This window comes from Lactuca virosa, chromosome 1 (genome assembly GCF_052849685.1).
Source record: "Lactuca virosa cultivar CGN04683 chromosome 1, Lactuca_virosa_CGN04683_v6, whole genome shotgun sequence".
NCBI lineage: Eukaryota > Viridiplantae > Streptophyta > Magnoliopsida > Asterales > Asteraceae > Lactuca > Lactuca virosa.
In genome coordinates this window covers 304,355,128-304,371,582 of record NC_136426.1, presented here as the reverse complement: position 1 = coordinate 304,371,582, position 16,455 = coordinate 304,355,128, and the positions used below count along the sequence as shown (strand labels likewise).

The following is a 16,455-nucleotide window of genomic DNA, read 5'->3' as shown; positions in this document are numbered from 1 at the left end:
TCTGCTACGAGATGTAGAAGAAACGTTACAGACTCTGGAAAAGGCTAGGATGAAAGTAAACCCCGCCAAGTGCACTTTCGGAGTTGAAGAGGGTCATTTTCTGGGATACTATGTGACGAAGGAAGGGATCCAGCAAAGCCCAATCAAGGTAAACGAGCTAGAGGAAACACCTTCACCTTACACGCAGAGGGATGCACAGGCCTTGAATGGAAAGTTGATCGCACTCAGTCGGTTCGTGTCCAAGTCGGCTGAGAAAGCCATGCCACTGTTCAACACACTGAAAGCATGCATAGACAAAAACAACTTCAAATGGACAACAGAAGCTGAATCGGCACTATAGGAAATAAAGAAAGTACTCCACACACTCCCCACCCTGGCCAGCCCGATACCCGGAGAAATATTGCAAGTATACCTATCCACATCTAAAGATGAAATTTCGTCGGTACTAACGGTCGACAGACAGGGATGCCAATTACCAGTTTATTTTGTAAGTCGTGAACTACAAGGACCAGAGATGAACTACCCGGTCATCGAAAAACTGGTGATCGCCTTAGTCTACGCAGCGCGGAGACTCCGTCGGTACTTCCAGACCCACCAAATAGAGGTATTGACAAATTCCCCGATCAAACAAATTCTCCTGAAGCCAGAGACGTCAGGACGACTTGCAAAATGGGCCATAGAGCTAGGAGAGCATGACATCACTTACCACCCCAGAGCAAGCATCAAAGGGCAAGCCCTAGTGGATTTCCTGCTTGAAGTTCCAGGAGAACTCCAACAGGAAGCAACCAAGGCAGACAACCAAGGATGCTCGAAGAAAGAGGACAACCAGCGGTGGACTCTTCACACAGATGGGGCCTCCAACAAAGAAGGATCAGGTGCAGGGCTGATCCTAACTAGCCCAACGGCAGAAGAACTCACGTATGCCTTGCGCTTCGATTTTCACACGTCAAACAACGAGGCAGAATATGAAGCCCTCTTGGCCGGCCTCAGACTAGCGGTAACAATGGGGGCGGAGTGAGTCACAGCCCTGACCGACTCGCGTTTGGCAGCCAACCAGGTGACAGGGGAGTTCGAAATAAAAGACAAGCGAATGGAGAAATACGTTAAAGCGGTACAGCAAATCACGAATACTCTGAAGAGCTTTTAGATAAAACAAATCTGCATGGGAAGTAATAAGAGAGCAAATGCCCTCAACAAATTAGCATCTACATGCTTTGGACATCTCTCAAAAGAAGTGTTCGTGGAAGTACTGAAAGAAAGGAGCATCGACGAGCGGCAGATCAATTCCCTGTCAATAGCACAACCCAACCGGATGACACCCATCATAGAGTACCTATAGCATGGCATACTTCCTGACGACCACGCGGAGGCTCGGAAGACAAGGATACGAGCCCCACAATATGCGATGATAAAAGGGACGCTGTACAGGAAGGGTCATACGTCTCCGTGGCTCAAGTGCATAGATGGCGCAGCAAGAAAGCTGGTCCTAGAGTAAGCCCACGCAGGGTCAGTCGGATCTCACGAGGGAGCAAGAGTGCTCACATGCAAGGTATTGCGCATGGGCCTCTATTGGCCAGATTGTTGGGTTTTGAGCATTCTAACACTCCTATGGTCTACATGCAACCCTATAAACCTTGGATCTATTTTATCTCTAAAATACATGCAATAAGAATTTCGAAGGTTTACATCCTAACTAGCATGGCATGGGGAACTTGAATCATAAAATTACTAGTAGAATGACATACCTTTTAGTGGTAGTTGATTGCTTGGAGTTTGAGAGCCTAGCACCAATAGTGTGGATGCCTCAAATGGAAATCACAAATCACCACAAACTTTGGAAAACTCTTGACAGAATAATGCACACTCTTGAAATTGGCCACCACTCTTGTTCACACACAACTAGTGCCAAATCAAGTGCCAAAGACTCCTTTATATAGTGTGGGGAATTAGGGTTACATCCATGTAAACCCTAATACCCATGACTCTTTCTTTCCAAGGATCCATGGGTTAAAAGCTCCATGGACTATCCATGGACTCCCATGCATGCGAAGCCCATTCCAAATGAGTATTAGCCCACACTACATAAAATACAAGAGCCCATATTTAATTTGTCACCTTTTTGATCACCAAATTAATTCTAAATTAATTTATGATCAATACTAATTAAATAATATGATTTCATATTAATATATTATAACCTATAATATATTAATAAATCATGAACATACTATTCTCAAAAGATTATCCATACAAATTGTTCGGGTGAAGTACAAGCCAAATAGACCATGCCGGGTCGGGTGAAGTACATCTCAAATATTGTTATGGACTTAGACATCTTATCCAACAGTCTCCCACTTGGATAAGTCTAATAACATATTTGCAAATATAACTTCAGGAACCAACCAGCAATCGTAGCTCTCAAAACTCTGTTGAACAATGAAGCGCCATTTTAGTTAAGTGATCATATAATCCTCTGTTCTTAATACATCAGCCGGAAAAATACATGGAACAACGTCGTACTTATTGTCCAGCAGTTTGTTTCCCGATTTCCGATTTGTTTGACATAGAACTAAATTGAACACATCAATTAGGTTCTGATCAGGCCTGGTACATAGGTCAAAAACAAAATCATCGAGGGGCCCAGATATCGCTTCTAATCCTCCAAGGACTAGAAGGAACAGATAAAGTTCGACTCATATACTTGTTTTTACTACTTGTTGAATTATACACAAAGGCACGTTTTATAACATCAAGTTACTGATGCGTTTTCGTGCAATCAATGTACAACCAACTCATAGGTAACAAGTCATATCCATGAAGTGATGCAAGTGAGCGTGGGTGTATTCCATGAAGTGATGCAAGTGAGCATGGGTTTATTCAAATACTCAGAACTTCTGAGCACTCATGAATGTTGTAGCAACCATTGCTATGGCTAAACACCTTTAGTTATCTACAAGCCCAATTCATGACAATATTAATTCATACCTACTTCTGACGTATGACCGACAGTGGAAGTTTGAATAACTTAGCCATTCGGAAAGAATAACGTAGTTATTATGGAAGTCAAAACATGCAAAGTGAAACACAAGAATAATTGAATACAATATGGTCTCAGCGCTTATGAATATAACTAAAACACCTTTTATTCATCACCATATTGATTCCACATTATTCTGTTTCGATTTATCAAATTAACACTTGAATTAAAACAATAGTTGTCTCATGCTCCAAGCATATACACTATGTTTTCTAAACAATAGTCATGCCATACTCCAAGTATGCAAACTATGTTTGTCTATGATCCATACTTTGTGAAGTAGATCAATTGAACACGATTCCAATGATGCTTATTTCACAATCCCAAATCCTTACCGTAAATGTAAGAATATCAAATTCTTGTCATTTACTATAATCTGTTAGCTTTTAAACTCATATACATTGTTCCTCTTGCAATAACTATGCACAAAAGTCACAGAGACCTAGCAACAGACATTACAAAGTATTTCAGTGGAAATCAATTCCATGGAAACGAAGTCTCACATTCAAAGTACATTCCTTCGAATATCCTTCTTGCATAAAAGTTTCTAACTTTCTCATAGATTCTTAAAATCCAACTCCCAATATGGAGAACATTTCCATATTCCCATTTTGACTATCAGTTCTGAACAAGAGCTACCTCCTTTCAGAATATGTCAATATGGCCCTTTCCAAAATCATACTTCCAATTGTTCATGAGAAACCAATCTTAGGTAAACCTCAGATTGTTCTCGAAAATTTCTTAATCATTTCAGTCATATCCGGTTTTATTCCTTTTTCCCTCCTAATGCTCTAAGCATTTTGAAAAATTTAGAACGGATAAATATTATAACACATGTGATCGATCCTATACCCGAAGCATATGGGACACGATTCATGATATCTCACATAAAGACCTGATACTAGATCGGTCTTTTGCTACAATATTTTTTATTTGTTGCGTTCTCAAAAATCGACTATGAAGAGGGATGTCGTAATCATAATCGAATTTTGAGAACGCAATATATATAGAATTCCCTTATGTTGAACCATTCCAACATAAAATTCATATATATATATATATATATATATATATATATATATATATATATATATATATATATATATATATATATATATATATATATATATATATATATATATAATTCCCTTATGTTGAGAACGCAATATATATAGAATTCCCTTAATTATAGCAAAACAACATTTTCCAAGCAAAACTTTTGTTTTCTATAATTAACACTACTTATCATAATTGATTATACTCCCACTAGCATAATAATTATTTAGCACTACAATTATGCTCCCACTAGCTTTGACATGTACTTAGAAATCGACTTCTAGAAATCAATACTTTATTGACTTTCATCACCAAACTTCAGACTTCTTATACGAGATGTTTCGACAAAACTTTATCTAAGCTTCTCAGACTCATACATCTTCCCTTAGATAGCTCACATGTGTGTCTAAACAATTATGAAGAGGGATGCCGTAATCATAATGTTTAGACCTGTTTGCCATTTCTCACAAGTCCATGTTAGTGTGTCGGTTAACCACACACGCTCCACTAACGACTTTGAGAATGCAAATATCGTAATTGCTATCTACTTAAAATCTACTTAGTGAAAGCGTTTCCTCACCATCATTTTCATGAATCAGAAAGAAACCTTATGACACTTAGATTTTATGGTGTATGTGTTCCTATCCATGTGAATTTGTCAAAACCGTAATCACAAGACAAGGTTAGTGACAAACTCAAAACCATATGGATTGAACTTGTTCAATCTTGATTTCTTGCCTCTTGGTAGCCCAAGGGCACACCATTATTTCCAAGTTATTATGAACACAATTGAGAACTCACAGAACTCACATACATAGTCAACTTTACCGGAATAGGCACAGAAACAAGAATTATGTCAACACGATAGGTTACAAACCTCAAGTCGTGTGCTAGTGATAAACTATAGGTTTTATCATTGATTATCTCTTGAAACTTTCAAGACCTTTAATACTCCCACTCTCCTCTTGACATATAAGTTTCTCTTTGTCAGTAACCATTCCTGACAACCAACCAAATATTCAGGAGTCAGTGCAGATTCTTATCAAGATAAACACTTCACACAATTGGTGTCAGTTGATCTTTATTTTATCCAAGAAGAAACAACTTACCAATTTCAAATGTTCAAGAGTATAAAACATTTTATTATACATTTGATAAGTTTTTTAAACCCTTCTTTATGTCACTCAAGGTTACCATCTTGGAGTATGACTCTAAGACTTGTTTTTGGAACGAAGTATGACTCATCTTCTCGATTTTAACCACTTCAATAATTCATGGCTCCTCTTCTTAGCCATAAGAATGCACTAAGATGTCCCTAGAGGATGAATTGTGATATAGTCTCACAATCATTAAGATGATCATAAAACATGATACTAAAGTACATTCCCATCTTTTCAGATTTGAGAAACTTTTATCTTTCTGCCTAATTTAATTCTTCCCATTCGCCCTGCCATGCATAAAAACTTTTCCAGTGTTTCAGAATTGTACTTAAACTTGTAGGTACAACCATATTTACTAAACTTTAGTAAATCATGACGAATAGTCTTATCGATCTTTGTGGTAGACTTTGACCTGCACACACCCAGTGTACCCGATCCTTTACTCTTTCACCTGACTCACATATACATGTGGTCAGGGAATTAGTCTTAACTTTCCAAAAAATGAAAATTCTCATTCATCATGCAATATAGCCTGCATGATTCCAAGTTTCGGTCCAATTGAAACTTGGTTGATGAGAATCTTTCCTTATTTGGTAAATTTGTCACTACCACAGATGAAAGAATCAAATTCATTATTGCTAGAAACATACAAACATTAACTTTCCATAAATGCCATTGCATGGAGATATTAAATAAAGTAAAATAAAAATTATATTTATTTATAAAATGCGGAAAAACTTTTTCCTTACAATGCAACTTTAAATGGAAACTATGCTATTACATATTTCCTAGCAATCTATCATAACTACTAAGTAGTAGCTCAAGAATCCGATCTTCGAATCATGCGATTAAAATCCATCTTCGCGATCAGATTCAGCATACTCTTGTTTTAAGCTTCCTTCCCTTTGCTTGATCCTGCCATACATCAAAATGTATTAAGAATCTTCAAATAGGAGCTTAACAGAGCTAGATAGTGGACTTACCTGAAGCATAGTCAAAATTTTGACTTGACCTACTCTTAGATCTTTCAGGTAGTTAGGGATGCTTCGCAACCAATCCCTTTCCTTTGGAAATAGAACCAAATGGACCCTTTGGGAATGGTACACTGGACTATCTCAGACTTAGACTTTCTCTTTACCATTTGGTCAACCGAGTTGACTATGGCCGATCCCTTCCATTGGGAAGAGAAAGCTCTTCTTGATATCCAATGTTACCAATTGTCAATGTCCATGGTAGTTAGGGAAGTTGATCTACTAATCAAATTTGCTTTACTAGAGCTCCAAATCATTGCTGATTCAGCAACACCAAGCAAATAGATAAGATCATTAGGGTCATGTCATAGTCTGTTACATAGTACTCCCAAAGGAACTCACTGTGTGACTTAGAAAGTGATTGAACAACCAACTTTCTCAAGACTTTGACACCCAACTCTCCTAACTTGTCAATATATGAGCACACATAGACCTTGCTTGCCAATAGGGCTTGAGTGACTTTGAACTATTCAAGAAGTTGTGGGTTAGGGAGAATAATTGGAGGAGGTGGAGGAAGAGAAATATGATTTCCATGGAACATCATCTTCATTAGGAAAGCTTGTTCCAAGAGATTTGGGTAGATCATAATTGTCTGAACCAGACACCTTTTTGGGAGATATTCAAGATAGTTGATTTAAAGTCCTTAATATAACACCCAATATGAAATATTAAGGCTAGGATCCAACACAATATTTGAAGGTAATCCAAGCTATAGAATATTTGAAGGTAGGCGAATGACGATTCACCAATTTCCACCATCAAAAATGAAATAATTTATTAGGTTTTAATTTGATTTGAAGCTCCTATATCTTTTGAGATTCATTGATCTTTTCAATGGCATGTTTCAATCTCGATTGTGCCCTCTCAAATTTTGTGACTAGGATGCCGAGGATCAGAAAACAAGGTGTGAATAACCATGCAAATTCACTTGGTACCCTTATTATTATCACCTAATCAATGTGTCGGTTAACCACACGCGCTCCACCGATCTATGATAAACATTAAGTCACCCTCCGTTATCCTTACTAGTCCAAGTTAGTGTGCCGGTTAACCACACACGCTCCACCAACGACTTAGTAAGGTACAAAGTGTGAATTTCATGGGTTAGCACCATTTCACATTTTCCGAAAGTAACTAAGATTAGGAATTTATAAAAACATTTAGTTACTTTATAATAATCATTATACTTTTAATGAGAATTTAAAGTCATTGTCCTACCCGTTCGGCTAACGACCCTCCACCGATCAAGGAAGCGGTGGGTGAGAGTGGACACCCATTAAGCTGCTATTTTATAGGTAACAACCTTATACCCCCCTTATAGACCGGCTTCGTGAATGAGGCCTACTAACGGTAAGACTGACTTGCTCTTATACATATGTGTATATATATATATATATATATATATATATATATATATATATATATATATTATTAACTTATAATATTATAAAGTATAAGGGTTGAATTTTAACTTTTAAAACTCTAGGGGTTGGAACTAAAGTGTGTGTGAGACTTTACAAATTCCAAAACTTGAGGGCAAGTTTTCAAACTATTCAAAACTTTTCATTTCATAACATATGAATTAATGGTTCATAAAAATGAAGACTCTTCATTTTTATGTAAATTATGTGTTTTCAATGGCATAAAAGAAAGTGACCTTTGAAAATCCATAACTTGAGGACAAATTATGGACTCCATTAAAACATATAAATGATCAAGAATTAATTAATAAACAATTTAGCAAGTAATTCCTATGATCTAACAATAATTCATAAGAACATGAATATCATATCAAAACTTCAAGAACATATGAACACATATAAACATGGAATTTTGATATTGACCATTGTAAATGGATTAGCACAACCATTACACCATCTAAAACAAGTTTTATAACACCAAAACAGTTTAGGGTAATGTTTTTAGTCCATTTCCAGCAGCAAAAGTCGAAAATATGCACTCTGACTAGCCAACTCGTCGAGTGCATGAAATAACTCGCCTAGTTGGTTGAAGATACGCATGGACTCGTCGAGTCCCCCCATGGACTCGGCGAGTCCACTGACCAGACAGCAAGAATTTCGATTTTTTCATAGTTTGCATCAAGTATTCAAGAAAACAATCCTAGGCTATGATACCACTGATTGGTTTTGAGCATTCTAACACTCCTATGGTGTAAATGCAACCCTATAAACCTTGGATCTATGTTTTCTCTAAAATACATGCAAATGAGAATTTCCAAGGTTTACATCCTAACTAGCATGGCATGGGGAACTTCAATCATAAAATTACTAGTAGAATGACATACGTTTTAGTGGTGGTTGATTGCTTGGAGTTTGAGAGCCTAGCACCAATAGTATGCATGCCTCAAATGGAAATCACAAATCACCACAAACTTTGGAAAACTCTTGACAGAATAATGCACACTCTTGAAATTGGCCACCACTCTTGTTCACACATAACTAGTGCCAAAGACTCCTTTATATAGTGTGGGGAATTAGGGTTACATCCATGTAAACTCTAATACCCATGACTCTTTCTTTCCAAGGAGCCATGGGTTAAAAGCTCCATGGACTCCTATGCATGCGAAGCCCATTCCAAATGAGTATTAGCCCACACTACATAAAATACAAGAGCCCATATTTAATTAGTCACCTTTTTGATCACCAAATTAATTCTAAATTAATTTATGATCAATACTAATTAAATAATATGATTTCATATTAATATATTATAACTTATAATATATTAATAAATCATGAACATACTATTCTCAAAAGATTATACATACAAATTGTTCGGGTGAAGTGCAACCCAAATGGACCATGCCGGTTCGGGTCAAGTACATCTCAAATATTGTTATGGACTTCGACACCTTATCCAACACAGATATACACCAGGACGCGTTCGAGCTAACACGAACCTGCATGCAGTGCCATATTTTCTCATCAACACAAGGAGTCCCGCCATCGGACCTAACAAGCATAGTTAGGCCCTAGCCTTTCTACCAATGGGGAATCGACATAGTCGGTCCTTTCCCAGAAGCACCGGGGAAAGTAAAATTCTTAATTGTAGCGGTCGACTACTTTATGAAGTGGATAGAAGCAGAGCCAATGGCATGCATTAATAGGAAATAAGTAATCAAATTTGTATGGAAAACATTGTGACAAGATTTCGGATACCAAGGGTCATGATCAGCGACAATGGCCTACAGTTCACTGAAAACCCCTTTAGAGATTGGTGCATAGAAAAGGGAATAGAGCAAAGGTTCACATCTGTGGCGCATCCTCAGGCCAAAGGGCAAACAGAGGTGTCCAATAGAACACTGGTTCAAGGGATCAAAAAATGGTTGGGCAAAGCAAATGGCAACTGGGAAGACGAGCTGCCAGAGGTTCTCTGGTCATATCGAACCACACCACGGACCAGCACAAAAGAAACATCATTATGCCTAGCTTATGGAGCCAAAGCGATGCTACCGGCAGAAATAATGGTGGGATCGATACGCACGGAGTATTGCGGGGAACATGAAAACAGGGAAGGCCTAAGGGAAAACTTGGATCTCTTGGAAGAACGACGTGAACGCTCAAGCATACGCCAAGCCGCCTATAAGAAGGCGGTAGAAAGATACTACAATCAGCGAGTAAGGAACAAGGCGTTCCGAGTAGGAGACTATGTTTTGCGAAAAAAACGAAGCCAGCCACGCCCAACCCCGAGGAAAGTTAAGTCAAACCTGGGAAGGACCATACAAGGTAATTGAGGCGCACCGCAACGACTCTTACTCCATTGAATATCCGGAGGGGAGGCAGATACCCAGAACATTGAACGCAAGGAACTTTAGGAAGTTCCACGTCTAGGAAATGACAGAACCCTATACAGAAGGGAAGTCGAAGGAACACAGCCTCCAAGCAATGTCGTGAACCCCTAAACAGTAGGGAAAATGGGGAAAACATACCAGGGCCGAACTGATCACCCGGACCAATAGATGGACTCTCAGAGAAGTCCAATAGGAAGTTATTGTATGAAACAACCATGTACTAGAAATACATAAATAAAAGAGCATGCATTATCTTTAGTACGTAATGCACTGAGCACATCTAACACACATGACATAGAGGATACTCAGCAAATCCAAGATATAGCACACACAAACATAGAAAATATAATATGCAAAAGAAGGCCTAACAAGTAGAATCGATACAGTTGATAAAAAGCATAACAGACAAACCATTGTTTGTTTACACATAAAAGCCTTAGGGGCCGCAAACTAAGAACATCAAAACAAAGATCTCAGAGGCCATAAAATAACCAAAAGACAACACAACGCTTCGACAAGATTTTTTTTCACACCCCAGAAGGGTAGCTCTAGACAGCTTCACCGCCATCCTGACCAGCCCCACTGCCAGTCCCACCAGCACCACCACCATCCTCACCAGCACCACCGCCATCCCCACCAGCACCACCATCCCCACCAACACCCCCATCCCCACCAGCACCACCGTCATCCCCACTAGCACCACCGCCATCCCCACCGGCACCACCACCGCCACTCCCACCAACACCACCACCGCCATCGCCACCAGTACCTGCACCCAACTCGCCCAGACCTTCCTCACCATCATCAAAAGTACACAGTGCTCTCACCCCATCAACGTCCAGATCACCTAATCCAAGAAAACTAGCGAAATCCATAGTTGCGAAAGCCAGTAAAGCATCATCCAAGGCAGAAGAATGACTGGACCACGAGTCGCTAGCCGAAGGGTCGTACGTCCCGGCATCAACCTGGGCCTTCAAATTCGCCCAACCCGACTCCTCGTCAGAGACAAAAGCAGCATGTCGAATGCGGCTAATGCCACCAATGAACTCAGGGTGATCAAAAAGTTTGTCCATCATGCGCACAAGGCCCACCCGGAGGAGCCAACTACGATCTGCCTTCAACACCTCTACCTCCCGCTCGCGGTCAACAACATGTCGCTCCAAGCTCTCATTTTGAATCATTAAACCTTCATTTGCCTGGGTCAAGGACTCCACTTGACCCTCCAAAACACCACGAACATCCTCCAACACTGACTTCTCCGAGACCAAAGACCCGTTCTCATCCTCCAGACGAGCAACCACAGCATTTAAATCCGCCACCCTACTTCTCAAGCTAGCTTCACTCTCGACCAAGGAAGAGTGCACACGTTCCAAATCGTCAAACCGTTGGACACGACGGGACCCGGCAGCTAAGTATGTCATAGCCTGCGCAGCGGCGTATGCAAGTTTGTGAGCCAAGACGACATTGCTCATAGAGTCCATATCATCCATGGTGGCTGGAGGGAGAGCATGGCGGGTAAAATCTAAAGCGGCAGAACGCATGGACAACCAAGAATCGGGTCGCAAACTCCATCTCGGGATGAACACAGGAACAGCGGGAGCAGATCCCTGAAACAATCGCTCTGGACTACCCCTTGGAGACGGAGGAGTAACACCAACACTCATAGGAATCGGAACAAGGGGCTGATGAGACACCCTCTCACTACCCTCAGACTGTTGAACATCATCATGTATCACCAACACATCCACTGGATCGGAGGAAGGAGAAGATAACAAGCGCATAAGACCGCGACGCTGCATCACCCGCCGACCAATGGGCCCCGGACAACCCTCAGGCAATGGGCCCCGAACAACCCACTCATCGGCTGCACCGCCTTCCTTTTTCCGGCAATCCGGCGGGCGGTGGTCACTGTCCCAACCTTACTATTAACCACATCATCAGCAGCCGACCCATTAGGACCAGGAGATACAGTCGCAGGAGTAACAACAGTGTGTGAACCAGGGCGCCTCTCTGATATAGTCGAACTACCTACGGGCTGAGGAGGTACCAGGATAACAACAGACAAGCGGCGGGGAGGAGGCAAAGTCTCATATAGACGCACTGCATGGTGTAACAGCTTCCCCTGGTAGCGACCCCGTAGCACGGAATCCATAGAAACAGAGCATTCGACACCTGTTAAGCAAAACACATAAATAGAAAAAAAAAGAGAGGGGGGAGAGAAGGAGAAATAAAGAAGGAAAGTAAGAACAAATCACCCTTTGAGATGGTGTAAAACACAAGAATCTCACCCCGGGACCGCCAGTTAGGGCTCATTCCGACACCAGCAAGGATCACCTCCGACATCACGTCAACATCCACTTGAAGAGAGCGTAGGAGGTCTACAGTCGCCTAGTTATGAGTAAACAGCTTGGGAATAGTGTCCGAAGGAATCGTCGCCCGGGGATGCTCACCGCCGAGCAACTCCCAATTAATCCACAACCACCGGTCTTGCCAATTCTTGAGAGGCTTGCTGTCAATAACAAGATTATACCCTCCCGGACGGGCGGAGAAAGTATACTTGTCATTGGTGGCAGCAAACCGGAAGAAGTACTTGAAGATGAAATAATCAGGCATAATGCCATTAGCACGTCATATCATTTCGAAAGCCACCACCTTGTGAACAGCGCCAGGAGTTAGCATCTGCACGCTACACCCACAATGGCAGAGTATCTCCTTCTGAAAGTCGGTCAAGGGAATACGAAGACCAGCGTCAAAAGTCTTCAGTTAAACATCCACCTTCCCATGAGGAGGTCGAGTAATCAAAGAGCCGGGGACAGGAAATTCCACCCTGTCAGTCGGGGTAAGACCATACGCCTCTTGAAGTGTAACGAAGTCAGAAGAACTAGGGGTCGAACCTTGAGCAATAGCCATGGAGAAAAGAAAAGAGAGGAAGAGAGAAGAGGATGAGAAGGCAGAGGGGGAAATGAAAGGGGAAACCGGTGGAAGAGCAATAAAAGGAAAAAAAGTCGGGGTCTGCGAATATCACTGACACATGATGTAACCGCCGTGCACACGTCGAAACGTCACATCGGCGGAAATGAAGCGACAACTGAGTGATACAACGACACATGTACCAGTAGTTAAGTCCAGAACATCATAGTTAGGTAGCATACGCTATGAATACTAGCCTGGGGGACTTGATGACGCACCCCTTAGAGCGGGCTCGGAACAGGCGAGCCTCGATAAATCGCCCCCAACGGGGAGCCGACTCAGCGATCCCGGACCCCCGCGAGGCGGCTGCACAGAATGCTCGCCCTCGCCAGAATATTGTCCTTTAGCTATAGCTCGGAGACAACGGCTCCAGGCGACGAAGCATCCAGACAAAGCACAATCGCCTGGACCAATCACTAGGCTAAACATGAATGTAGAGCAGGGCTCCCCAATAAGAACGATGGATCCTGTCGGGACTGCAGTTCCAGTCCCTAGTACGGACCGAGGAAGATCTCCACTATAAAAGGACCTCACCTTGGTCCCGGTAAGGAAAGTGATCCCTACCCTCAATCTCTCACTCTCACTATAACCTTCAGCATACTGACTTGACCGTCGGAGCGTCTTTCCGGGACCTCCTCCCGGAAAACGGCTGACGGGTTTCTTTCTTGTGTGACCTCTCAGGCTTTAGGAGCAACGAATCTCTCTCACGGCCAGTGGTTCGTAAGCAGGTCGCATCATATATATATATATATATATATATATATATATATATATATATATATATATATATATATATATATATATATATATATATATATATATATATATATATATATATATATATATATATATATATAACTACATAACACTATTTTAAGTATAGAAGTACTTATACATTTTTGGTCTTAGGGTTTTTAAGACTACCACTAAGTTTTTAGAAAATATTGGATTTTCTGGGAACGAACACTATCATTTTACGGGGAAAAGTTATAGATTTTCACATACCAAACTCTTAAGAACTCACCAACTTAATTGTTGACCCTTTTAAAATCTACTTGTATTCTCAGGAAATCATTAAGCATGTAATCACAAGGATTTGAGGATGGGACGTTACGACGTCACATTATTTACTTTTGTCATAATGTAATTGGTATTGAAACTAACAAAATTTGGATACAATGTAATATTCCTAATTATAATTATGATGGTTGTGTTGCTTTGATCACTATTATTCATTATGTTCTGATACTGCAAATTGCCATGCGGCCTCTAATGCTCGGACTTGACAATCCTATAGGCCAAGCACCTCTCGACATACCAGGCTATATCGCTGTTCACACACGGCCACCAGTAGCTCAATCTCAAATCCCGGTAGATCTTGGTGGCTCCCAGGTATATAGAAAAACAAGACTTATGAGCCTCCTCCAACACTGTCTCCCTGATCCCACTAGAAACTGGAACCCAACCCGATCACAATGGGTCAATAACCCTCGACTATTGGAGATGAACCTGTCGATCCCACACCTAATCCTTTCATGTTTCTTGTTCTCTTTCCGAACTCCCTCTTCACGAGCCTCTCTGATCAGTTCCAAAAGTGGAGAATCAACGAATATCCTGATACACACCTCCTCGATCGAAGACCCAGCCGACTTACAACTCAAAGCATCCGCTACCACACTCGCTTTACCCAGATGGTAAAGGATCTCGCAGTCATAATCCTTGACTACGTCCAGCCATCTGGGATGCCTCTTATTCAGGTTCGGCTGATCCATAATATATCTCAAACTCTTGTGATCCGTGTAGACCATAAAATGGACCCCATAAAGATAATGTCTCCAAATATTGAAGGCAAACACCATTGCCCCTCACTCCAGGTCATGTGTGGGATATCGCGTGTCATACGACTTCAGCTGCCGTGAAGCATAAGCGATCACTCGTCCTCTCTGCATAAGGAATGCCCCCAAATGGTGATGGATGCATCACAGAATACCAAAAAACCCTCGAATACCTCTGGAAGGGTCAATACCGGGGCCTCACATACCCTCTGGCGAAGAGTATGAAACGCTGATTGTTGCTCAGGGCCCCATCGGAAATCCACTCCCTTCCTCATCAGATGAGTGAGGGGTACTGCAATCTTAGATAGGTCCTGAATAAATCTTCAATAGTACACTGCCAAACCCAAGAAACTCCTGATCTATGAGGGAGAGTTCAGAACCTCCCACTGCATCACGACCTCGATCTTGGCTGGATCGACCAAAATCACATCCTCGTGAATGAGATGCCCAAGGAACTGGACCTCTCGTAACCAAAACTCACACTTCGAGAACTTGGCATAAAGTCGTTCCCGCCTCAAAACCCCTAGAAGCTCGTAGAGGTGCTCCTGATGATGCTCCATGGTCCTGGAATACACCAAGATATCATTAAGAAACAAAATGACAGATTAGTCGAGCATTAACCTGCATACCCGATTCATCAAATCCATGAAGACAACAGGCGTATTGGTGAGCCCAAATGGCATCACCATGAACTCGTAATGCCCATAACGAGTCCGAAACGAGGTCTTCTCCGTGTCCTCCTCTCTCACTGTCACCTGATGATACCTAGACCTCAGATCTATCTTGGAGAACCAAGATGTACCTTGAAACTGATCAAAGAAGTCAACAATGCGTAGAAAGGGATAATGATTCTTCACCGTTAACTTGTTCAACTCCTGGTAATCAATGCACATTCATTGTGAACCATCCTTATTCTTGATAAATAGTGTCGTTCTAATGAACTTCTTGCATAGCAGCTCCTGAAGCTGAGATGATAACTCATGTATCTCAGGCGATGCCAAGCGATACGACGCCTTGGAAATCGGGGCCGCACCTGGCACAATATCAATCCTGAACTCAACCTGCCTCTCAGGAGGAACACCGGGTAACTCCTTCGGGAAATCATCAACAAACTCCCTGAAAACTGGTACCTCTAAAACTGAAGTTGTCTCCCCAACCCGAGTATCAAGCACATAAGCCAAATATCGAACACACCCGTGGTGTATATACTGTCGAGCCTTGGCTGCCGAACAAAACCCTGAACCAACCCTGGTGCCCTCTCCATAGATAACCCATTCTCCCCCACATGGGGTTGGAACTACCACTCATTGGTCCTCGCAATCAATTAATGCACAAAACCTGCTCGGCCAGTCCATGCCCACTATCACATATACATCCCAATGGGAATAGGGATTAGATTAATCGGATAAGGCACCTCGAAGATCTCCAATACAACCCTGATATAGTACGGATGCAGAAACCCCTGTTCGTTGGCGATAGAAACCCACAATGGAAACTCTAGCTCCGCAATGGGCATATCAAACTCCCTACTGAAAGATTGAGATACAATGGACCG

General features: G+C 41.6%; 1 protein-coding gene across 1 annotated transcript; it reads left to right on the top strand.

Moving 5' to 3' along the window:
• Nucleotides 1-514: 514 nt before the first annotated feature.
• On the top strand, nt 515-1,018 carry LOC145130843 (uncharacterized). The gene has a single exon (XM_079065604.1). It carries the CDS (start codon nt 515-517, stop codon nt 1,016-1,018), a length of 504 nt encoding a protein of 167 aa, XP_078921730.1.
• Nucleotides 1,019-16,455: the final 15,437 nt, after the last annotated feature.

Bases quoted from the DNA above. Each gene is read 5' to 3' on its own strand.
- LOC145130843 (XM_079065604.1), top strand. From the start codon at position 515: ATGAACTACCCGGTCATCGAAAAACTGGTGATCGCCTTAGTCTACGCA.